This window comes from Helicoverpa armigera, chromosome 6 (assembly GCF_030705265.1).
Source record: "Helicoverpa armigera isolate CAAS_96S chromosome 6, ASM3070526v1, whole genome shotgun sequence".
NCBI lineage: Eukaryota > Metazoa > Arthropoda > Insecta > Lepidoptera > Noctuidae > Helicoverpa > Helicoverpa armigera.
The window spans coordinates 587724-613242 of NC_087125.1; the positions used below are offsets into that span (position 1 = coordinate 587724).

Consider the following 25519-nt stretch of genomic DNA (forward strand, 5'->3'; position numbering starts at 1 on the left):
GATTTAAAATGAGAGAACTAGGGCCTAACGCTAATTATGAACTATTTGCGTTTTCAGATCGATTTTCTGTTTTACATTAAATTTATTATTGCCATTATACGCAAGAGAACTGCTTCTATGATGACTCGGTTGTGCGGTAGTACCAACAGTATTCTCAGAATATTAGCAGACAAGATTGACAGCCCTTTCCGTATACACTGGGCAAGTGTACACATAAATGGGAATAAAAAATAGACTGTTGTTAGATTTCATTATTCTTTTTCATTTTTAATTTTTTTTTTCTTCTACTAACCAATTACTAACACTTTGGTACTCAGAATGTGCTTTTTTTTTATTCATATTGTTATGTTTACTAACTGGTTTTACTAACATGATTTGTGATTTGTAATTGTGTTTGTGTTATGTAAAGAATTCTATGGACGAACTTGGTCTGAAATAAAGATTTATTATTATATTATTATTAAAAATAAAATTCAGCTTGTTGGTAAAAACTACAATGTATCTAATCGCACAAACTACATCATTCATAATTAAGTAGGTAGGTATACGTTTTATTTGTTCAAGAATATTTTCTTAAATGCGACTAAGTCCAAATACATGTTCTTTTATCCCGTTACTTATTTCGGCTTATACGCTAAATTTGAAGGTACTCAAGAGTAATGCTTCTAAACATTGTTATCTTTACAAAGAAAAGTTTTATCGGATAGAAGTGCTTATCCAATTGATATAAAGGCTTGAGTGATGTTCTCGCGGGTGACGTCACAGGGGACCGCCTGTGCGCGCACTGCTAGATAATTCTTTTACTAGTTTTCCTTTCCGCTGCCGAAATATAAGTGTGTGTCCGAAGTATTCCCGAGACAACCGCACATCACAACGATGTAATCTACCGCGAGTGAGTTGCTTATTGGAACACACTATTGCTACTTGTTACATCTTTCAAAGCTTGGAGCGGGATCGAACGATTCCAAGTAAAACCGATTATCATCAAAACAGTATCGGTAAAGTGGTCACAATCTTTAGCAAAGAGGAGCTGTCAGCGCTCAAATACGAGATAAGTTTGAAGGCAAAGGAATTGCGAGTATCCGCAGCGCTCTCGTGATCACATCCCCGAAGTGGAGCCCAATAAAATATTCCAAGACGGCTTTCTAGTAAATTGAGAAGCCGACTCGGTCAGGAACTTTAGTGGCTGAGCGCCCCCCGCGGCCTCGGCGCTACACGCGTGCTCGCAAACAGATCTGTCACGAGATCGCTTCATTTTACACTCGTTTCTTTCATGTACTAAGAGTACAAGAGCCGTACTGAGCGTTATTATCTTTAATGAATTTAATTACTTTACATACAGGACATGAGTAACTTAATACTTTAATACCACTCACAATGTCCGCGAACACAAATATTTTATTATTACTCGGCCAAAATTCTTGATGTAATTATTCCATATATAAATTATGAATGGAGCAACTCCCCAGTATATTTGCATGCCTCTGTCCGCAGCGCGGGAATTCTTTTATACACAGGTGTCCGTCTGTCCGTCCGACAGTGTTGGATTACTGAAATATGAGTACGCACGTGTGTTGCACATAATCCTACTAATATTATAAACGCGAAAGTTTGTATGTATGGATGTATGGATGTTTGTTACTCTTTCACGCAAAAGCTACTGAATGGATTTTAATGAAACTTTACAATAATATAGCTTATACATCAGAATAACACATAGGCTACTACCTACTATTAATAATACTAATACTTTAAATGTTTTTTATTTTTATATTTAATATTTAAAAATGTAAATCATATGTTAGAAAATAAATAAATGAAAAAAGATACTAATACTAAACCTGCGCAGACGAAGTCGCGGGCACCAGCTAGTATCTACATATGTATGTACTGACATGCTATATTATTGTAAAGTTTCATTAAAATCCATTCAGTAGTTTTTTCGTGAAAGAGTAACAAACATCCATACATCCATACATACAAACTTTCGCGTTTATAATATTAGTAGGATTTGTGTGCTACTTAATATTTATCTAACATGCATACATAATTTGGCACTTTACATTTTGTCTTAATTACAACGTTACCTACTTGCTTCAGCCTTATTAAATACCTAGAAATGAAGTCATAGTATACCCACTGCCCCGATAAATAATTGATTAATCGGTTAATTGTGCCAAACATAATGAAAAGCAGCTAAATCACTGGTTGTCACATTAATATTTGCGAGAGCCACAGGTAGAGCGACCGTGATCTCTGACATGACAACAAACAATTTGACGGTGTATTGTGTCGCATAATAATGCAAATAAATTATTCAAATTTATATAACATTTCCGTGGGCAAGGGCCGGCCGGCAACCTACGTGCCCTCCTAAGCCTCTCGAGCTACCCTACTCCCGGAGTGCCCGTGACATCTTCAATCTAATAACCTTCTCCAAATATACATTATTTAACATCCATCGCCCTACTATGTACCTATATGTATGCAGAGAGTCATCTCCTCGGAGGGAGGTCATTTATCAAGCTTAGACTCAACTTATATCGTTAGGTGTCTATGAAGTGCTAAACTTATGACGTAATGGACTTTACGACGATCTTAGGAAAATCTTGCAACTTCATAAACATTTCGTGAAGTGATTGCTGTCTGTAGCTCACTGCAGATTAATAATTTAATTATGTAATGTACTGGTGAAAGGGTCCGAGCTTTTTTGTCGTTTTTAATCCCACTTTAGCGACCCTTCACAGCACTTTGTGACAACAATTGTCACTTAGCGACCCCAGCGGCTTCCTCCGCGGACATTCAGATATTTAAATGAAGTCCACACAAGCGGCAAACAAAAGCTCCGTAAAAACGTTTCTTTTGTTAATCCATTAAGTAAATTTAAACAAAAAAGAGAATGTTCGGAAACACAATGAATAGGAACAAAACTTGAACGAGCGGGATCGCTTTCAAATCCCTGAGAGTGAAACTTGGAACGAGTAATAGATTAATATGCAAATAAGTGCGAGTGCGGCGGACGCAGCGCCGCCGGCGACCGAGCCACGCGGCCCGGCCACCGGCGACCGGCGACCCGGCGACCCGGCGCCCATTAGCCGGCGGTTTATTAATTCAATTAGGAATGGATATCACATTGACGAAACTGAAAACTGTTCGCTATTCAATATTTAAAACGGCTGTTAATGAGCGCTGCACTCGCCCGCGGCTGTTTGCCGGCGGCTGACGGCAGCTCCGGCTCGCTCCACTTCCTCATTAACGGACGATATGAATAATGGACACTCATTTAAACTTCTCCGCCATTTAAATATTGACCGTCAACTTCCACTCTCGTATTTTATTTAATTGAATTCTCTTAAGCTTTAATCCTGCTAAACGAAAAACAAAGATACGCATAAAGTTGTGGAAATCCCAGCGAAGCAAAGGATTTCTGTTGCACTACAAAGAATTATTTTCTAAGCATTGGAACTTTATGAGGTCGGTTCGTGTACAAGTGTCAGACTTTTTAATGAATTATTTGGTGAGGTATGCTCAACGCCACTCATATATTTTGTTCTTGACTGCATGGTATATTAAAATAAAACAGCCTACGTCGCAAAATTTTACAGTAGAACTAGCTCACATAATTTCGTTAGCCCGCAAAATTCTTTAAACCCAGTCTAGGCAGGCATTTCGTGCTAAAATTCTGCCAAGCAATGAATAAGTGTTCTTGTAATTTTAGGTCGAGCGTTTTTTGTTTTTGCGTGTTCACGAATTTATGGTTTGCCTCCAAACAGTTTGTTAATGGCCGCCATCCAAACAAATATTATAAATGCGAAAGTAACTCTGTCTGTCTGTCTGTCTGTCTGTCTTTCTGTCTGTCTGTCTGTCTGTCTGTCTGTCTTTTCTTCACGCCTAAACTACTGAACCGATTTGTGTGAAATTTGGTACAGACATAGTTTGAAACTTGAGAAAGGACATAGGATAGTTTTTATTACAAAAAAAAAATATTCCGGACATATAGCGCCATCTATTGGTCAAATCAAAAATCTGCTGGTAGTCACTATTCCACGCGAACGAAGTTGCGGGCAAAAGCTAGTATTGCATAAAGCTTAAAAAACGCAGAGAGCCTCGTCGCGGCCGTGGCGTGCCCATAAATTGTAACAGCTGCTATTTGATGTATTCAGTGTTATATTAAAATTACATTTTATTTGGACTGCGGGGCATGGAATGTTGCCTGAAGATATAATGGCGCATTTTTACAAATAAATAAATTCAGATGGGGACATTTAAAAAGGAGATAAATCGTTGTGTTATGATTGCGATAATTGTCTGGTGGTTTCCTACATAAGGTTAATGGGCAGCACGTTTGGCAAACATGGCGGCGCTGCGTATAATTGCTATTGGATCAGGCGTGGTTTGCTAGTTGTTGCTCGGAGCGACACATCCTCGGAGCCTGCAGTCCGACTGAAATACTCGTCAACAGTTTGTTTGCTATCGGCACCGGGATCTCGATTCTGTGGCTCCTGTTTTGTACTATTAACTAGCCGTTTTCCCACGGTTTCACCCGCGCCCTGTGGAAACTTCTGACCTCGATCATTCTAATCTAATGTAGCATTCTAATAATGAATTTTTAGAATTTTTTAAATCGTTTCAGTAGTTTTCGAGTTTATCCATTACAAACAAACAAAAATACTTCCTTTTTATAATATTAGTTTATTAACAATATATGTAATACATATTCTGTTTGTTTCAGATCTCTGCAACTAGGTAAGTACTTCCTGCCGCTCTCACTTGGTCGACCTTTAAATAGACAAGCTTAGGCGATATTTTAATCAATTTGACACTAAATAACAAATAAAGACATCATTTGGCGATTTGTTATTCATACAAACACCAGCATTCCACACACATGTATGTACGTATGTGTATGTGTGCAGTCGAACATACCCCGCCGGTGGACAGGGAGTTACTGCGGGTCGGGACATTCATTACACTGAAGTCAGTGTGCGGTTAACTTATTCATGATTTGTTACATCGAAAACGTGCATCGTCTTGGTACTTTACTATTAAGGCTAACCTTTTTACAGACATCATGTTAATGTTGTCAGAGCTCTGCTTTTCTAAACTGACATGTCTCAAATTACGTAGACATGTAATTGTGGTGTGGTTGTAAAATAAAAGATTGCAATATGTTTGGTTCCGTGTTTGAGGTAATAAGCGATCCGGTACAAGTAGTGTCTGCAGGCAGCAGCCGAGCGATCACAAATCGTTAAAGTGCACATTCCGGCGCGGCCACTGTTACACAACGCAATCTCCGCCATTCTCACACTCTTTACTGTTACTACGAAACTTTCACGTTTTGTTCTTCTTTTACATCTTTAGTAGTGCAACAACAACTGTTCGTGCATCGTCTTTATTTGTACCGTTCCCATGATTTATAAAAAATCAGGTTTTGTAAAGACCTGAAAAAGTGCTAAAGACTAGCCTACTTTCAATAAACATTTTTGACTTTGACTTGACTTTGAAAAAAAGTATAGATGAAACATACATGACGGAATGAACCCACCAACTTCAAAGCTTTGGCACTCTTCACGAGTATTCGATCTACATATAAGCAAAGTGCATTAACGTTTTTAGATCCGTGAAAATCTCAGGCGGAATCCGAAGTTGGAACCGTGCCCAATATATGTCGATAAGTTCGCGCCCTCTTGCGTGCACCAATACTGTTAGTGAGGGAAGTCGGCCTGTCGGCCGAGTCGGACTCGGCCTGCAGCCTGGGCTGCAGGCGTGACGCGTACAGCTGTCAGCTTATTAGATGAATGCTTATCGGATATTATACTTCTAAACCATGAGTACTCGCTTTCAACGTGGCTTGGCATATTACAATACAAGCAGTGAAAAGCATTTGGCTAACCTTATTTCCTTGAATTATTCAATAAAAGACATGTCGTGACTAGAATGCCGCATGTGTCGGACACGGCGGACGCGTGTCGGACGCGTGCCGGACGCGGGGGGCACACGAGCCTGTGCCGAGCGGGTGCTGGCACACATCCGCTCCTTGGAATGCGAGAATAGAAATTCCGTCGGTTGATCTGTCGGTGACGGCGATATTGTACCGCATTGGAAAAAACCTACACATCCCGCGCCCCCAGTCACACACTGACGAAACCGTGCAAGGAGAAACATCTCTTCTTCAATTGCTAAAATATCTAATGTTCACTCAAATTGGGTTCTGCAATGCAAATGCTAGCGTACTACTTTTCATCTTCGTATCGACAAATATTTTTCTCAATCAATATTCAATCGACGAACTTTTAAGATTTCAATATTCATCGATAATCCTCCTCGGTACGGATAAGCACCTACCTAATTCATCGTAACATTTTTACCGAAATTCGGGGTAAAGGAGAAGATAAATAGAATATTTAAACAATATGTTCAGAGGGAACGTATCGGCGATATATTTCACGTGATTGTGTACCGACGCAGGTATATTCCCGATACAGACACATGACACAACATCTGTTCGCGGCGCGCACTCACTGTAACTCCGCCGGTGGCGCCCTCTGGCGCACCCTCAGGGAGAACATCTCGGCCGGGGCGCACATTTGTCATCCCGGGTTGCCGATTTTCAGAAACAGAAGTGAGTACGATTAAAACTGAGCACTCTCTAAGTTAACGAGGCTTACTTTGATAGATGGTCACTCGGCCCCACTCTCCTCGAGTGCATATCCTAACGATCGCCGGATTAAAGCCAAGCTGTACATTGTAGCCGGCACGAGACGCTCACTACAACACTCAGATGATTACGGTAAACTTCTTTGAACATCTTCGAATAATCACTTTGTAGATCACATGCTTATTGTCAATGTTAAGTATTAAAAATATACTAAACGAAAATTATGAGAAATTATAATAACATCCAAATAATTCAATTTAGGTATCTTTTTTATCACCAAAGGTATGTTTTTAATATAACAGCCAATCAATCAATAAATTGAGCAAAGCATTGCGCACGACGCGGCGTCAGAACGCACCATTTAACATACACATCCCGCGAGTAAGCTGTGGAGTACAGCGCGACATGCGAGCGCCCTTTGATGTCACGCGAAACGATTCTGTCTGCAAAAAACGAATTATTATTGGCAGTAATCGTTCCATTGCCTTTGAACTTTCTTGTGACAGTTTTATGAGGTATTGCCGCAGCCCACCCGGGCGCGCCGGCAGCCGCAGTGAGGGGCGCGTTTCAACTGCTCCCAACTGTGCAAACGTCATTATGACAACTTTGAGCCTAGTTTGATTTACAAGTTTAAACATAATTAAGTATTATTCAATGAGTACGAGCTCGTGGCTGGAGGAGGCACTCCGGCGGCGGTTGATGTCCCGCCCCGAAATGCGCCTTGTTTAAATCTGGTCGTTATTAGCCGCCGTAATGAATTTCTCTTCTTTCAGGCTCCCGATAAGTTCAGAGACAAAGGCTTTTGTTCGCGCGACGTATAAATAAGCCAGCGGGTTTATAGTTATACCGCAGGGTGCAAAACTTTTAGTATCAAGATTTACGAGCCCGCTTAATCTGTACGATGACCTTGCGGCGCATACTTTGTAGCGTCGTCGAGCAAAGTTCTGAAGCACGAGCCGGCGCTTGTCAACTGTTTAAAGTATGATCGCGCGCTCCTCGCGGCGCTCGCGACAATACGAGAGCTGTCGTGTTCACATTACCGCTCCACACGCTTTTATCTCGGCATCTCCTCAGACGCAATAACGATAGAAATTTAGCGCCAGATCGAACTGAGGCCATTAGACGGTTGCGAAGCATTTGTGTGGAAAATGTTACGGTCAAAGTGAGTGCGGATCCTCGCGAATAAACACCACTGTCCGCAGTTATATGTAATTCGTTGAACCAAATTGAGTTTGGAGAGAAAACCTTCGTAAAAGTAGGGCCCGCCCTTTTAAATCCTCGGCGTGGTCGCTCCTCTTTTATTATTACAAACGCTAATCTAAATGATCTAGTCCGTCTGTAATTCGCTCGTATTTTAACACGAAGGTCTCGTCTGTTTATTTTGGCTTCGATTTGACCAACATTGGATCGTTTTATCTCGCCAAGTTTTACGACAATGTCTACTCGCTTCCGAACAATATCATACGTTACTTCCTCTCCATAAAAACAATGTCGTCTAATGATAAGGCTCGCTATTATGATATTTTCGTAGTTCGGCTCCCCCGGCCGATGCTGGCTGTTGGCAATTTTTCTAATCTGGTTTCTGCTAATAAAATCCAATAACAGTATCACGTCGAAGACAATAACGTTAGTAATTCCGTGTAAAAAGTAATCGTTGTTTGTTGTCCGTATGCCGGGTGAAGGCGGGTGAAGGCGGGTGAAGCCGGGTGAAGGCGGGTGAAGCCGGGTGAAGGCGGGTGAAGCCGGGTGAGTTGATCTAGCGGCGAGTGCGTAATGGCGGGTGTCGGTGGCGGCGGGTGGTCATCCATCATCCGCGGACGTCGCTACATTTTTATCCGCAATTGCGAATACACCGAGGCAAAGCTAATTTATTTTCTGCGGTAATCATTTGCGCGTTGTACACCACCACTGGGATTTGAATAGATTTATTCAGAGCATGAAGATAAATAGTGTAAGATATTAAATTCATGGCTTGTGTTTACTTGCTCGGTGTTTCTGGGAAGAAAAATGCAAATATAAGTATTTACCGTGACGTCTATAAACAAGATGATTTTCATAATAAGCTCGAGGCGGACGCACAAATAAAAGCCTATCACGATGGCAGTATTGGAGACACGTCAGCGAAGTCGGCGGCCCGTAAAACAGTCCCCTCGTAAAACGAATTTAATTCTTCGTTTCCACATTAAGGGCCGGAAGGGACTGATGATGATTTAGGAAAATAGTGACGTCACAATATCCTTACGTCTGACTTTTATGTGTTGACATAAATACGAGCAGCTCGCGATGTGGTCTCACTAGCCGAGACCATTGCATTGATAGTGGCGGACACATGACAGGGCTGCCATCCTGCCTTACAAAAATAATAGGCACCATCTCTTTTAAGGAAACAGAATTCAGCATAACAGAACAATATTTGTGTTGAACATTTGAGCAACAATTGTAAGCAAATTGTTATTCGCAATGATTGTATCTGTGCATGCGAGACAAAGGAACACAAACAGTGAACGCTCATTTCCATAAAGGATTTTGATACATCGCGAGCAGTACCTCAGAAATTACGTTTGTTTGTGTGCGAGCGTGCGACGTCGTCAAAGCGTCGCGTAATACAGCCGCGTTATAAATGATCACTCCAAATATTTTTCTGGTTCGCCGGCGCCGGCGTCCCTCACGATATTGGTTTTTGATAACGTCACTTTTCTCCTTTAAAACGGAATGTTGAGATAAATTCCCATCAGTTTTAATACAAAGCAACAAACGTAATCTACAGCTCCCCGATACCGCGCGCTTCAATGAGATCTGATAAAAAATTCCGTTTAGGGGATCAAACCGTCGCGAATGCTGCCTGATATTTATAATTATTCTCTTGGTCTTTTCACTGCCTAGCGTTTGACGTACTTATGAATTCTATTTGAGGGAATATTTTCGCCAGACTCACAAAAATGATCTAATAACGTCTGAGAGTTTTAGTGTAATATAATAAGTGGTCCTCTCCGAACATAATACCGACTGACGAAACGATATCTGAATCAATAAAATGGTAATTTACTTACCTATCAGAGATGGAGATGAAGCCACTTGCTTTCTTATCGGTTTCACGAGGCTGCGGAGGTACTTATTGACTAAAAAAAGAATTTGGTTTTCAAATTAATTGAGGTTCGAAAAATGTATCATTTCTTGATTTACATTTTGTTTTAAAGTTGAAGAATTAATTAAGTCTGATATCTTCATCTAGTACATAGTATACTCTGCATGTACATATTATATTCATGCAATAATTTATTGTTGAGTGGGTTGTGTCCTGTAGTAACTGTGGGCTATCAGGTCACGACAGTATTGCAATCTGACACGTCATGAGGCGCATGCCGGCGAACAATATCCATGCATATGTAATGTGTAGTTCCGTTTACATTCCGGCAAACGCCCGGCTCGACAATGTTCGGTAATTTTCGTCAATTTCCGCCATCACGTCATATTTACTCGTGTTCAGCACAAAGGTTGAGCTCTTGTTGTACCATTTCGTTTATTTCCAACGAGTCTATATTAAATTTCATGGCTGTGTGAATTTATTTGATTCGCATTACGTCGTGCCCTCTCTGACAGAATTCCTTTTAATATCATTCGGCGGGTGTCATTCCTCTCTGGCGTCATCAATCATTCTCTGTAACTTTCTCAATATACTTATTTTTGTCTTTATTGAACTCTTTTTTATTGGGAGGTTGATCATCAAGAATCGGCTCTTCTGTGTTCACTTACAATGTGTTGGAGCTTTGTAAATGTTCCACGTTTTCGTAAATAATGATTCGAGAGCAAGTTGTTAACTGCGAGGCAGCACTTGGATGCTGAGCACAGAGGTTAAGAGTTTCTAAGAAGTGCTATTGTCTGGCGGAGTGTATTGCGACTAACACAAAAGTTACAAATCCCAGGAAACAGAGTGCATCGCGCGGTGCAGTCGGTGCTGTACTCAGCTGCGGGAAGTTTGCAGAGACGCGCGACTTCTATTAAATTGCTTCATTCTGTTAAAGCGACTTACTACTCACTGTTATTGCTTTGTGAATTATAAAGAAACTTCTTTAATAACAGAATTGGATATTAGTTCTCACAAGTTGTTTCCGTAAGTACAATAAAAGTGCTTGCTAAAGAAAATCGTTATAAAAGACAACAGAGACATGAAAATATAACATTTCATATTTGTAAGTTTTAGGTTGCGATACCTGTAGAACAGAAAGTAAATTGTCTTTCATGCATAAAGTTTGTATCAAACTGCAAACTACGTCAATATTACGAAAACAAAATTTAAATACGTAGAAAGCTATATGGAGTGTCGAATTTGTCGGTAGTGAAATGTATGGTACGAGTATGTGCGACATACGAGTAGTAAAACGGACACTAGTATCGCATATCTACATACATGTAGGTACTTGCCGCGCTCCACTTACTTATTATAACTACCATGACAGTTTAAACTTGTATTGACTTCAGTTCAGTACATTGAAATCAATTGGACTTTTGACCGATTCCTCCTAAACTTTTTCTATATCAAGTAAAGCCCCGACAGAAATCAACGAGGAAAATTTGCGAGACAAGGAAAACTTACACACTAGGCATCAAGTCCTCATCACACAAAGCCTACGCATCAGCTTCGAGTCCTGTAACATAGCTGACACAGTTCCCATCGCGCGACACACGAAACGTGATATTATTCCCGGGTTACATATACCTTGATCAGTGGCTGACAAGTGAGAAAGCAATTTCTATTCGTCCCGGGATGGCGCGGGATTTGTCCGCGTCGCGTTACATCATGATGAACTGCCGGTACCTGCAGACGCTCGCACTCCTCACATACATGACTTATTGAGCACGTTACCATGTACCGCACCGTTCGTATAACGTAGCATCCCTTTTACTACACTAAATTCTGGGACAAAAGTAGTTAGGTGAGTCCTTTTGTTATTTTGGTCGGATTCACGTGCCAATCTGTTTATGTACTGACATTTTTATTACTCATTGAATATTTACATGTGGCCATCTTTATATTGACAATATCTGACAAGCTGTAGACACGGTCGGCATGGCTAAGTTCCTCAGTGGGGTGTGACGCGGACGGCTCGACTCGGACAGGCACGGCTCGGACGGGCGGTCGACAGCGGCCGACAACAATAACAAACTTGAGATTTATGCAGTTTGTTCGCAAGTCGCACTCCACTGAGATTACAGCAGATGCGACTTTGTTACTCTGTTAACATTGCCGTGAGCTGTTCCTGCTTGTGCTCTGAATAAACATTAACTCGATCATGTTTTGTAACTGTTTTATCACTGTCGTAAATTACATGACATTAAAGTTAGGTCTTGAAAATGTTGTATTTAAATAATTTAAAGTAACTTAGAACAACAAAAGATTAAAGAAAATATCACCGCGATTCAATCTCGAAATTCAGAGAGAAAAAGACATTCAAAACTTCAGACAGGTATTAGTTTCACGAAACAAAATGAAAAATATGAAACGCTACGGAAAGTGCTAAAGTTGTGAAGTATTTCATCATAAAGAACAACAGAGCGCATAGTTCTCGTATCGAAGCCATTTGTCACCTTTTTGTGACCCCACGAGCAAAGCCGGGCTTGTGTTTACCGGACAAACGCCATAAATCAACGCTGGCAACTCTTCGGCCGATAACTTGCGGCTGATGGCTGCTGGCAAATATCGGCCGATGTCGCACTGAGGAACTTTGTCGCTGCAATATTGACGACTAATGGCGTTGTTTTTGCATCTGTGACCGTGCGTATTTTACCGTTTGTGAGAAACTGAGAGTATTATCTACATATTTTAGTTTATTTATCGTTACATTTTTTGTTTTATTTATTTGCGTAGACTGTCATGGATGTGTTATGAATCGTGATGTATAGCTAACAGATATACGAACGGACTGTCCAAAATCAATGAAATTGCAAACAATAGCTGAGAGATAAATGGCGAAATACGAATGGAATATCTGTCGGCGCTGGTTCGATGAACTGGTTTAATAAAATAAAATGTCTTCTGTGTGATCCGACTGCGTTCCCATTCAGATTTATTACGTGTCCCCGAAGCCTTGAAATCCAAATGATTTGTACCCACTTTTATATTTTGTGGAGCGATCATATCACTCAATGTCACAGTGGCGCTCATTCGCGGTAATACGCCACACGTAACACACGTCACACGGAGCATTCCATTTAAATAAACGGGCTTAGATAAAAGTGTCAACGACACAAAATGAATTATGTATGGGCAGGTGTCCTCACTGATAACATCACACTGCTATTACCTTCCGATGAGGGTTTGAGCAGGTCATCGGCGTGACCCCGGCCGAGTCATTACAATAATACCACAGGAAGGTTGACTTTACAAATGAGATAAAGAAAGGCGGCAGAAAAAGAATGCTTCCCTGAATAAGGTCGTCAGTTGTCAGTGTTTGAGCACAAAGGTGTACCACACGGGAGGGAAAACTGCTACACATGTACAAGTGCGTGGCACACATAAATCGCCGTGAATTGGGGCGGCGCGGCGCGGTACAGGCTCGGCGCGGGGCAGTGCGGTGCGGCGCGAGAACGGTCAGTGAAATAATTGATCGTGTAGCCGCCGCGCCGCGCCGACCTCCGCTTGTATTTCATTCCCAACAAAGTGTAAAGCTACATTATGTACGAGAATCCCTTGAAGGACCCAAGAATTATACAAAGGTTTCAGTAAATGTATTTTCAAAAGTCTGCAAAAAAAGACTTCGAAATTCTGCGATCATAGATTATATCTTTTTCTTTTTGAAAGTATTTTCGTATTAACTTTCATGTGATAGCTCCAGGCAATGAATATCTTAGTAATACAAGTTAGTAAAGTTATCATTGCGGATCGGACACACTATTGTTTAAATAAAATATGAAGAACTTGCTTACGCAGTATATAAGTACATACAAACTAAATTATTTCAATGTTGTGGTGGTCTAATTGATACTTTCAGCCCCACTAGCACCACTCAACTGTTATTAAAATTTTCCCCAATTTCAGTGGCATATAATTAAATAAGTAGTAATACAAAGCGTTTTGGAACAGCTAGTGGTTAGCTCGTTGTATATTCATGTGAGACAGGTGGTAGTTACCGCGGGGTGCTAACGAGGGCGGTGCCCGGGGCTCCGGGGCTCCGGCCGCGTGCTCATTGATCGCAGTCTCCCGAGGGACAAATCTGTGCGAAGCTCCTGAACCTTGTGCTCACAGGGCATTGCTGGTGTAATGTCATACCGACTGTCTTCACCCGACACAAGTCCCTTCTTGTGTCGGGTGAGGGATAAGGGATAATCACCCAAATTAAACTAAAAGCAATTGTACGCTTCATCATTACTAAACAAGCTTTACACATGAACGCGTTAAGAAAACTCATAAACATTTGTATTTCTTAGAAATAATGTTTGCCTAGTAAATGAAACCAGACTAACAAGAATCAGAAATATTACCATTTATAAATACGAGTAGAAAATATGAGTCATTATTATTGCTCGTTATTGTTTCTGTTAATATAAGTTGTTGAGAGATTTAATAATTGAACAGTTGAGGAAACAAAGCGGCCCGAGTGTTAGGGCGAGTAGAAATTAATGACTGATGTCGGCAGACAGTCGCGCCGCCGCGGGCGCAGCTCCCTCGGTACCCGCTGTCGGACCATTCAGACGCGATCAGTGCGCAAACAATCCCCACAACTTTGTACTTCTTCTTTGTTTAAGAATTAAAACTTTACGTCTAACTATTTTGTCAATATTAACTGTAGAAGTTACATGTTCGTGCTGATCTTCTTAACAACCTTGGCTATTTATCACATTGGCTTATTAGCCACAAAATTAAATTATTTTTGGAAATGTTAATATGACTTTTAGGATATATGTATCGCACGAGGATATATCCTAGTTATTTGTGTTCAAGTCGTGATTTCCAGTGCGGCATGACCGAGTTTGTTTTCTCCTCGATATCACATAGTTTATAGTGTCTAGACGTAGCATGAATATCTTACACATAAAGCCTCCCTGATTTGTATACAAAGTGTCTCTCGTAATTTTATACTTCTTATAGATCTAGTATTACCTAAAAGATCAGTGGGTAATATAAATTCTTTGTGAAACAATACCTCGGAGAACCCTTAGCGGAGGCAATATTCTTTATTTTATCTTAACCCTGTTAAGGAATAAGAAGATTTGGAACTAATAATATCATATTTCTTAGAAATCGTAAGGTATCGGAATTGAATCCTTACATTTTATAGTTCAAAGTTCAAATAAACGAAAGTAATGTTTGGAATTTAATAGTCCGCTATTTCAAATAGGACTACGCCGTTGCTACGCCGTAGCGGCCTTTGTAGCGATTGGTTGCTACGCGCTACGGAGCTACAGCAAATAACCAATTTCTGTGCAATGCGATCGATTTTCTTTAAGGTTCTGCTTTCATCTTGTATATATTTGTAGCTCTCTTCGTGCTGGGGATCGATGACTTTGAAATAAAATCCCGTTTTAAACACTTATTACAACTTTTATTTCAACAACTTTGGCTCGTTCGTTACACTCAGTACCGCGTGGTTGCCTCTAACACCGTTCATTCAGTCCCTCTCTCTCACTCCTTCGCTCACTCGCTCACGCCTCCCTCATATTCTGTCACGTTCCATTCCACTCGACATTCATTCCCACATTCGGCCGTCCTGCACTCATGTCTGTCCTCAGACATACACCAAATCTTATGTACTAACTAGACTAAAACATCATAATAACCACTACATAATTGAGTTAAATAAAATAAACTGGAACCATACTCTACAACAACCTAATACACATAACTACTTCCTACAAGACAATCTTGTTTCTGAATTTAAAACATACAACTCTACATTGGCAAAAACATTTAAATGTTACTTCGAACTTAATACAATTTATAGGTTTAGAAAACAAAATGTTTAGTTTTACATAGAAAAATAACATAGTAAATACTCTGGTACAGATAGCCCTACGCCATGGCACTGTGATAATGAACGAAAGTTAACCCCTCCTGAAATAAGAACTGCAATAATAACCTGCGGAGTAAGGTGACTGCTACTCCTCCAGCATCTCGGCGTCACCGTGTTGAGGCCATCTCTTCATTTGGTCAGCTGAACTGGATGAACGCTGGGGACCCTCTACAGAACTATCAAGTTTCTCTACGTCATAGCGATCCTTACGCTTGCATTTCACCACTCTATAAGGGCCTAGGTATTTAGGTTTCAGCTTCAACCCTGGACCGAACTGTGTTCTTTTAATCGCCACTAAATCACCTTCCTTATACTTTGAACTTTCCTTCCTCTTTCTATCATATTGTTTTTTATTTTCCTCTTGTATCTTTAGAATCTGTTCTTTGGCTTGCTGCCTTATCTTCTCTCTATTTTCATCATATTGTAGTGTATTTTCTTCCTGTAATAGTTGTAGAATTTCCAAATCTTCCTTACCCTTCATTTTTACTCCCATCAGTAGTTCAAATGGTGTTGTGTTTATGCTTCTCTGGAAAGTAGAGTTGAGTGCCCTCTGCACTTTGCTTACATGCTTGTACCATACTGCAGGATTCTCCAAACATAGTTTTGTTAAAACTGGAATAAGTATTCGATGTACTCTCTCCACTTGGCCATTACCACGTGGCACACCAGTAGTAATCTTTACATGAGATATCTTTTCTTCTTCACAATAACTCTTAAACTCATTACTTGTAAATGCCGTTCCCCGGTCTGTTATGAACCGCCGGGGGTTCCCAAATATTTGCTGATGAATCTGAATTTTCCTTAATGTCTCTGATGATGAAGTAGTTTTCGTGGGAAACAGCCATACGAACTTCGTAAACCCATCTATCACCGTGAGTATGTAGTTGTATTGCTTTCTTGTCTCTGTAAGTGGACCAATATGGTCTAAATGCAGGGTATCAAATGGAACACCTTCTTTCTCTATCGGATTCAAGAATCCTTCCTGTTTTCCTTCCTTCCTTGTTGCTAGTAGGCAAGGAATGCAACTCAATAAAAAATCCTGCATCTTCTTGTCCACATCTCTAATGTAATATTCCTTATTCAGTAACTCTTTCATCTTAGACTTTCCAAAGTGACCTTTGCTGTGTACTCTGTTAATAATTTCTTTCTCCAAACTTCTTGGCACTACAAACAGCTTCTGCTCAGTCTTATACAACACACCATTTTCTAACCAATAATCGTCGTATGGACTTCCTCCTCTCAAAATTTCCTTTATGGCTTTTATGCCATCATCTTGATCTTGTGCTTGGCGTAAACTCTCCTGCAGAGTAGTAACCACTGCCACTGTTGGTATGCGGCTCAAAGCATCTGCATGCTGCATCCTGGAGCCCGCTCTGTGCTCCACTTCGAAATCATATTCACTGAGCATGAGGACCCACCTGGCTACCTTGGCTGACAAGTCTTTCTTCTTAAGTGTTAATTCAAAAGCCTTACAGTCTGTGACTATTTTAAATGGAATACCATAAAGGTAGTGCCTGAACTTCCTGATACCTTCTATGATGGCTAGTGCTTCCAATTCGTAGCTTGAGTACCGGCTCTGAATGTCAGTTGTCTTCTTACTCATGTAATGTACTGGGTGTAAGCCTGACCCTGGATGGTGTTGCATGAGTATTGCAGCCAATGCTACACCTGAGGCATCGGTGTGCAATTCAGTCTTCAACTTCGGATTGAAAATCTTCAGAACAGGTCCGCTAGCTAATTTATTCTTCAGTGTCTCAAAAGCTTTTCTTTCCTTATCCTCAAATATGAACTCTGTATTCTTCTTTAATAAATCAGTCAATGGCTTCGCCACAGAAGCATAATTTTCAATGTACTTCCTGAAATAGCTTGTCAATCCAACAAAACTGTGCAAGTGCTTGAGGGTTCTTGGCTCAGGGTACCTTATGACTGCATCCACCTTATCTGTACTCGGCCGTACTTCTCCATCCTTCACCCTGTGGCCCAAGTACTCAACTTCACGCTGCAGTAGGTTCGCCTTTTTCCAATTAATCTCCAAGCCATAATGTGCTGCGACTTCTAGCACTTGCTTCAACCTCGATACAGCCTGAACTTCATCCAAGGCTGGAATTATAATGTCATCGATAAATATGATTAACACTCCTTGGGAAATCAAATTTCTAAAGATTATACTCACAAATCTCATAAAAGTCTTGGGACAGGTGGACAAACCAAACGGGGCACGGAGAAATTCAAACTGCCCGTGGTGAGTGACAAATGATGTGTACTTAATAGACTCCTCGCTGACCTTCAAATGAAAGAACCCACTTTTCAAATCAAGTACACTGAATACCTTAGCTTCCTGCAATTTGTCAATCAGATCATGGATTACGGGAAGTGGAAATTCATCCTTAACTATTTTCTTGTTGACCTGCCTATAGTCCACACAGACCCTAGTCGAACCATCTTTCTTCTTTACTAGCACTAAAGGACTGGAGTAATCTGAGAAACTCACCCTCACGATGCCTTTATCAAGCCATTCCTCGATTTGATCTTCCACTACCTGTTGCTCCATAAGTGACAGTCGTCTGGGTCGCTGTCGCACTGGGATGTCATCCTTCAATACAATTTGAAGTTGGATCGGGGCCTCTTCCTTATACAATGGCTTATACTCCTCAACACATTGCATAACCTCACTCCTTACTGCTGGATCTTGAATGTGATCAACATTGACTGCTACACATCCTGGAAAACAATCAATTTGACCAACCCATTCACAACAACCAATGGGAAAACCTAATACCCCTTCATTCATTACCACAGTAACACGACCCAGGAACTCTTGACCTATTATTACGTCGTAGGGCATCACCTCTGGTGGAACTAAATGAAAACTACACCATTAAAACACTGATTATCAATCTCAAGTCCAACAGAGACGCTGCCCCTTGATTGTATTTCACTACGGCCTAATCCAGACATCGTTAACGTTTCACTCGCCACTTCGGCGTTCAACATAGGTAAATACAACAAAGATAATAGGTTCACATCACTACCTGAATCTACGAGAGCATTTAAAACTGTATTATTAATTTTAATGTCTTTTACCGGCTTCCGAACACATTTGTTTACATGCGTGATGTTAACGTTTCGATCTTCGTAACTCGTAGCTGTCACATTTACAGTGTTGACATCTGTCAATGTCAGTGACGTTTCATTGTCTATGACCGCGCGGACAGTCTCGTTTCCGCTTACTTCGTTCACCGTTCCGAACATAGCCGCGGGTCGCTTGGGTCCCAACTTTCCGGCCTCCCCGGAACCGGAAGCCCCGCCTCCTCGGCCGCCGTGAGCGCCGCTGCCGCCTGCGCCCGCCATCTTGGCGCCTGAATGACCCGATGCCGATGCTGTAGCCGTAGATCTCATCGGATTTACGGGACACTGGTTACGAATGTGACCGAACTGATTACACCCAAAACACTTCAATCCGTTTTTACACACACCCGCTTCATGTCCCATGTCACCACAGCTATAGCACCGCCTCGCCGATCCCGATGCTGCCGAGGACGCCTCCGCCGACCTCGCATGACCTTTTAACCTCTCGGTTCTCTTTTCTCGCTCCCTGGTTTTGGACTTCATTTTCTCATAGAAAGCCAGCTTTTCCTTCAATGCTGGAAACGTGGTCACGCCGTACAGAATCACCTTATTGCTCTCGTAATCGTCGATGCCATCCACGATGTACTGTATCGCGATGTAGTCGGGAAATTTCGCACGCCGCGCTAGCTCTTTCATATGCAACATGTACTGATAATACGTCTCGCCTTTTAATTTCTTGCGTGCCGCCATTAGCTCGTGCATTTCCTTGACGTTCGCGGTGTCTGGAAATTCCTTCACAAGCGCAGCCTTGAGATCGCCGTAGGTTTTGAATGCCTTCTCGATTTTAACCATAGCTCAGCCGTCCCGGTGAGTGACCGGCGAGCTACGATCAAAGTTTGTTGCGGCGTCCACTGAAATATCTCAGCGTTATCCTCGATGTCTTGAGCCCACTTACTCGACGAGTAAGATTTGTCGTCTCCGCTGAACTTCTCGATGAGCCCCTCTGTGAGCCCGAACGCCACCGGCGCCGCTGCAGTCGTAATCGTCGTTGATTTCGATTCCATCGTGCTCCGTAACTTCGTAATTCAAATTTAATGGCCGCCGCGTCGCGCCGGCCGGTGCGTCGTAGAAAACTTCGTGGAAATTCGTCGTTGATCGATCCCGGACGAGCCCCCAAAATCTGTAGCTCTCTTCGTGCTGGGGATCGATGACTTTGAAATAAAATCCCGTTTTAAACACTTATTACAACTTTTATTTCAACAACTTTGGCTCGTTCGTTACACTCAGTACCGCGTGGTTGCCTCTAACACCGTTCATTCAGTCCCTCTCTCTCACTCCTTCGCTCACTCGCTCACGCCTCCCTCATATTCTGTCACGTTCCATTCCACTCGACATTCATTCCCACATATTTTTTTTAATTTCTGTTAAAGCACAATCAATGTGAATTCGTATTAGCATAAAGTTATTTTTACTTACAAATCAGTTACTTATTACAGAAAATACAGCCTTTAGATACATACTTATATTTGAAGTCACTCAGTAGATATGTATATGAGAATAAAATAAGAACCATTACTCAGACAACGAACAAAGGTATATTTAAAAGTAGAGCGATTACGGGAGCGAGTGCAGCCCTCGGGGGCATTATATCGCGAGGAGCCGAAGCCTGTGCTTGATGTATCGGCGGTGCGACCAGCATACTGATGTGCCGGGAGGAGACATAACTCACGCTGATAAGTCCACACAGGACCAACGTAAGTGGACATCTTGACCTCGCAGCCTCCAGCACACTGCCCCCAAAGAATATAACAGCTTCTAAGCCGAACCGATACACTTTATGTACCTAGCAAATATTACGTACTTTATTGTAGGTACAATTCCAAATATTAATGTAAAAACGTCGAGAAATTCTTCTTTGATCGTCTCGTCAAACATAATGTGTTCCTAAATACAGTGATACGAGCCGTCTACCGTTACACACACACACACTCTCACACACACACTCACACAACTGAATGTACAGATGTCGACTAGATGAGGCCCTGTATGTATGGCTAAGTATTGTTTGTTGAAACCCGAGCTAATATCGGAAAACACTCATTAATACGGGTACTCCTATATACTCATATAGTTCCTGATTCTAAACTGCCTTCTGCTAGCTATTCCCATGTTACAAATTAATATCAATGGAACACAAATATAGCGAGTAATGAGTTCTAACGGACCATGAGATTAATGTTGGAATAGTTTTGTTATTCAGATTCTGTTTTAACAAAAAGTCCGTGTAGTATGCTTTACGGTTGTTTTTGTTAATTAAATGGTAAATTCTGTGCATTTATTTTAATGGTAAATCTAGCTAAATAGTGGAGTTAGTAGTGAATGCGTGGCACAGGTCGTGGCACTCAGTAAGGAGCCGCGTGTTTACTGGCCGCCATGCGTCAGCCGCGACATGTTATTGCCCGAGCGGCCGCGCGCCTCTTGGACGCCTGCCCGATGCGACCGATGCGACCGATGCGAGGATCCCGACGCACGACGCGTCCTGACTGCGCGATTATAACGACTGCGACATGCGTATTAGAGGGTGGCTACATTTACAGCTATGCTAGCCCCCGTCTTATGTGTTTTGTTTATGACGTATGTACAATATACCAGTTGTACGAAAACGTCAGGTACCGTATAAGTACTATCCCTCATGTAACTTTTTAGTTCTAGTCAACTGTGTTTAACCACATAAGCGGTCTAGTAAGACATTTTTAACATGTAAATATTCTAGTAACAACATTAGTTGACCTACCCCAACCCCCGCACATTTCAGCCCTCAAGCGTTCAAAGTGCGATCATAACAACAATTTAACAAAATTCATTCCTCGCTAACGGAATCCCAGTCAACGGTAAAATTGTGAAATTTCATCAAACGACACTATGGATACAATATAAATTAATTCTATGAGCATTAACTCAGCTTTGATGATCACTTAAGGGTGTAAATACTTTATCAAGATTACACAAAATTGCCCAAACGATGAAATTGTTAAAAGCTTTTTACTCAGAATCTTTCGCTACTCTTGTAATGTTATTAGTCACAAGTGTTTTTAAGCGTTTTTGTTGCTATTTTGTTTTATGTAAAGGCTTATATTTAATCATAATTAACTTGATATTACAGAACGTCTGTATACTATGAACCACATAATCGCAGTATGAGCAAAAACACGTCCATTACCCGCACCCCGCACCCCCCGCACCCCGCACCTCGCCGCAGACAGAACCGCGCGGCTGCACGAGTATGCACTCGCAGTTCGGCTATAAATTGTAAAGTTGCCAGACTGAGTGCTCCGGAGACGAGCCAACGTATTGTTGTTACTTGCACAACTGATGCAAACCAAAACTACTTACATACGTCGTGACTTCACTAATATCATGCTACTGGCGGAACCAGTAGTTTAACTACACTCTACTTAGCACAAAGATAAAAAGGAGCCTATACCCTTCCTCGGCTTAGTGGTTCCTGAGATTTGCGCATTCAAACCTAAAAACTCTTCAGCTTTAAAATATTAGTACATGGATACTATAATGAAAGTATTTCTCAAGAAATCACTTTAAATTACGAAGTGTATAAGTAAATGGGGAATATATGGGAGCCGATATACCGGGAACACAAAATCCATGAAGCCATTCGCATACCGCTCATAAATTCTACATTGTTGGTAACATTCAATTTATCCCTCCATCGGGAAGTGTACGCTTATGTTCTATAAATTGCATTTATGAATTTCAGCTTCAGACCATATTACCTGTTGTACCTGCACGTTACAATCAATTCTGTGTAGTTACATTAAACACAAATAGAATTACAAATTAATCCATAAAGTATAAATTATTCCATCAACCCCTAATGAACGGAGCGTTATTCAAAATAAACTGAAAAGTATTTTAAAACTGGATGTAGAATATTAGCGTCGGCGGCGAGTTAATCCGCGGCGACCACTCCTAAACCGATACTAAATAAATGAACTGTTCCCGTTACATAGCTTATCGGGAATTAATTCTCTGGTCAGCAATAAGGCTGGGCCGCTGTAATGGACTGTTGAATAATGAACAATACAGCACCGCTCACTCCCTGCTAATTGCTTGACAGATCAATTAGACAACTATTGGGTTAGCTCGTCTTAAGGGATTAGCGATTCTTGGTGGCGCGACCGTCATGTCCTCACAATTGTATTAATTGCCGCCTGTAGTACACAGACAGACAGACGGACGGAACTGCAATGTTCCGGAACAGCGCTGAGACAACAAGCTAGGAGATGTTCCGGATCTTTTATATTTGTTCTGTTTGTTCGCGCACAGAATCACAAGTAGTATCGACTCGATGCTATTGTATTGCGCTGCAGTATTTGTTACTCCCGCAGTATTGCTTCTAATGATTGAAATTGTATTAGCATTAATGAGAACCAGCTCGATTCCCTACAAATGTTCAAATATTTTACTTTGTTCAGCGGCGGACCGCAGTCATGCGCCATACAAGATTTCTGCAAAGAAAATAATTGGAAATTCTTGTGGCTTCCTTTCATGAAAATCGTTTACGATAAGTCACAAAGTAACGTTACGCTAGTACTCGCATCGTCCACCAGGGGGCGCGGGTGCTTGCTCGACCGGCCGGAAATTAAAGGCAAACACAAATAAAATTGCCACAAAGACGCAATATCAACAAATATATCATCTATATAAACAAACTAGTAAATTAAACATCGCGACGACATTGTTCTGTGATCACGTCTCCCGGCGGTAACATTGTACACTTTCATAAAGTTAATTGTTTTTATTTTTCAGCAGGAGACTGCCCGGCTAGATCCCGGCGGTCGCGAGATAACGATAAACTGAATAATCATGTTGATAACAAGGGAAAACAAGTCATTTTCTTCTAGTTTGTAATTTAGCATTGTTAATTTGATTTTGTGGTTTGATTTCTTTTGTTAAATGAATAAGCTGGTATTGCAGGTGACATCTAATTGGGTCCTTTAGGAATCATTAATTAGCGATCGCACGTATGAGCGGGTAAGTTAAATGAGAAGTGTGTGTGGGTCCCCTGCGAGTCGGTCACGTGTGTCCGTGGCGCGGCGCAGTGGTGGCGGTGCCGAGCACACCGCGCTAATACTTGCGCAAACATAATCACACGCCGCCTCACGCCGACACCTATTGCACACACTCACACACACACATACAGCAACACACACATATTACTACTAATACGTGGACAGTTAACAGCAATTACCTACTTAGACATTGCACATTGGTTTTTACGTTTATAGTAAAGAATATTTTCAGTTTTAAGCTATTGTTTCAAAGTATAACAAGTAGGAGAATAATGTTGAAATATTAGTTTCAGCAGCTTCTCCGAACTCAAAAACTTATCTAGGAAGATACGAAGTCACTCTATCTCTTGTAACAAACGAAAATATTTAAGCAGAACTTCTGTAGAGATACGTATTACTATAGCGAATAATACAACGAACTTCTCAAAAGAAATCTTTTCCTTGTTTTTTGTTTAAATTTAAAAGAGTGGTTCCTGCTGCTCCGTGGAATCTACATTGCAAACACCAGTCACTTGAATACTTGAATAAAAATATCTTCAATCTCAATTGTTAGTAATCTTTTCGGACTTTTATTTGCCCTTTCCCGGTCCCCGAGGGAAGCTTATTTACTTTTGATGAAGTTAATTCACTTACAAATGGAGTAATATTATTACAATCCTCGTCGACAAGTTGACACTATAGATTCAGTCTGTTCGTGAGCTTATCTAGATTGAAATAAAATAATGACAATATAGTCCAAGATAAAAAGTCAAGTGCGCCTAAATGTAGCCGTCGATACGATCTGTGTGAGATGAGCAACAGTGGGGAGCCAGCAGCCGCCGCGCTATCGGACGATATCTCCCGGCGCCGCCTACACGGAAACCTTGCACAAACAATACAACAACTAAATAGTTCCTCTTTCAGGCTTAATTAAGACAAGAGGCAAGTCTGGCGGGGCCGCGCTTAATTTACAACTTTTCTTTATTTCCCTTCATTAAAAAGTTGAAGCGTTTTCAATTAAAATTGAAAAAATCGCACAAGACGGGGCTTTTTTTTTAACGACGTAAAAAATCATCAAATGACCCCTCCCGCTGTGGGTTAGCAGCGGTGAGGGAGTGTCAGACTCTTACTGACTAAAAGCCGTCGTGTTCCGTCGTAGGCCTTCTTATGTGCTAGGGCCGCGGTACCTCTTTCGAACAACCCGCAGCCCCGGCAGGCCTTGGCCCTGCTGGGCCCCGCTGGGGTTGCTGACATCTCTTTGAGGAGCGCGTGGAACAACGCGCGCCGCCGACACGGGTCTGTTGTCTAAAAACAAACATGAGCGATGAGCCACCCGAACTCACCGCCCACAGACCCACGCCTACGGTGGCCGGGAGTCGTCTCGCGACACCCGGCGCCCGTGGTGTCTACCTGCTCCAGCGCGGCGGCCGGGATGAGAGGTGCGAACTCTCTGACGTTCCGCCGCCTCCTTCTCGAGCATGACTGCTTCGCAGAAGGAGGCGACGGCATCCCATTCCCTCTCGCCCCGGACCATGGCTTGAACCAGGGCCGGACGCGAGAGGTCGCCGCCGCCTAAAGCCTCGACGAGGACCCGGCGGTGCCCTTCCCACGCAGGGCACTCCTGGACTGTGTGGTCCACCGTGTCCTCGGGGCTATCCGCACAGTGGTGACACCCGGCACAAGACGGGGCTGGACGCAACTTGGAGATTGAATCT

General features: G+C 41.7%; 3 protein-coding genes across 5 annotated transcripts in view; 1 reads left to right on the top strand and 2 right to left on the bottom strand.

Annotated features, from left to right (window-relative positions):
* Window positions 1-25519, top strand: part of LOC126053468 (dynein intermediate chain 3, ciliary) — a 235617-nt gene that overhangs the window by 136714 nt on the left and 73384 nt on the right. Inside the window, exon 2 of the mRNA XM_049852405.2 lies at window positions 4733-4746. Coding sequence (XP_049708362.2) covers window positions 4733-4746 — 14 coding nt within the window. The remainder of the gene's footprint in view (window positions 1-4732; window positions 4747-25519) is intronic.
* Window positions 1-25519, bottom strand: part of LOC110376999 (neuroligin-4, X-linked) — a 75243-nt gene that overhangs the window by 38084 nt on the left and 11640 nt on the right. The window lies entirely within an intron of this gene.
* On the bottom strand, window positions 15177-20147 carry LOC126054290 (uncharacterized). Of its 2 annotated transcripts, XM_064035021.1 has the most exons (3): window positions 18699-20147; window positions 18158-18387; window positions 15177-17950 (listed from the first exon to the last, which is right to left on the bottom strand). In XM_064035021.1, exons 1-3 carry the CDS (start codon window positions 19585-19587, stop codon window positions 15752-15754), a joined length of 3318 nt encoding a protein of 1105 aa, XP_063891091.1. In that variant the 5' UTR covers window positions 19588-20147; the 3' UTR covers window positions 15177-15751. The 2 variants fall into 2 exon arrangements, with proteins under 2 accessions (XP_063891091.1, XP_063891090.1); XM_064035020.1 differs by having other exon boundaries at window positions 15177-18387.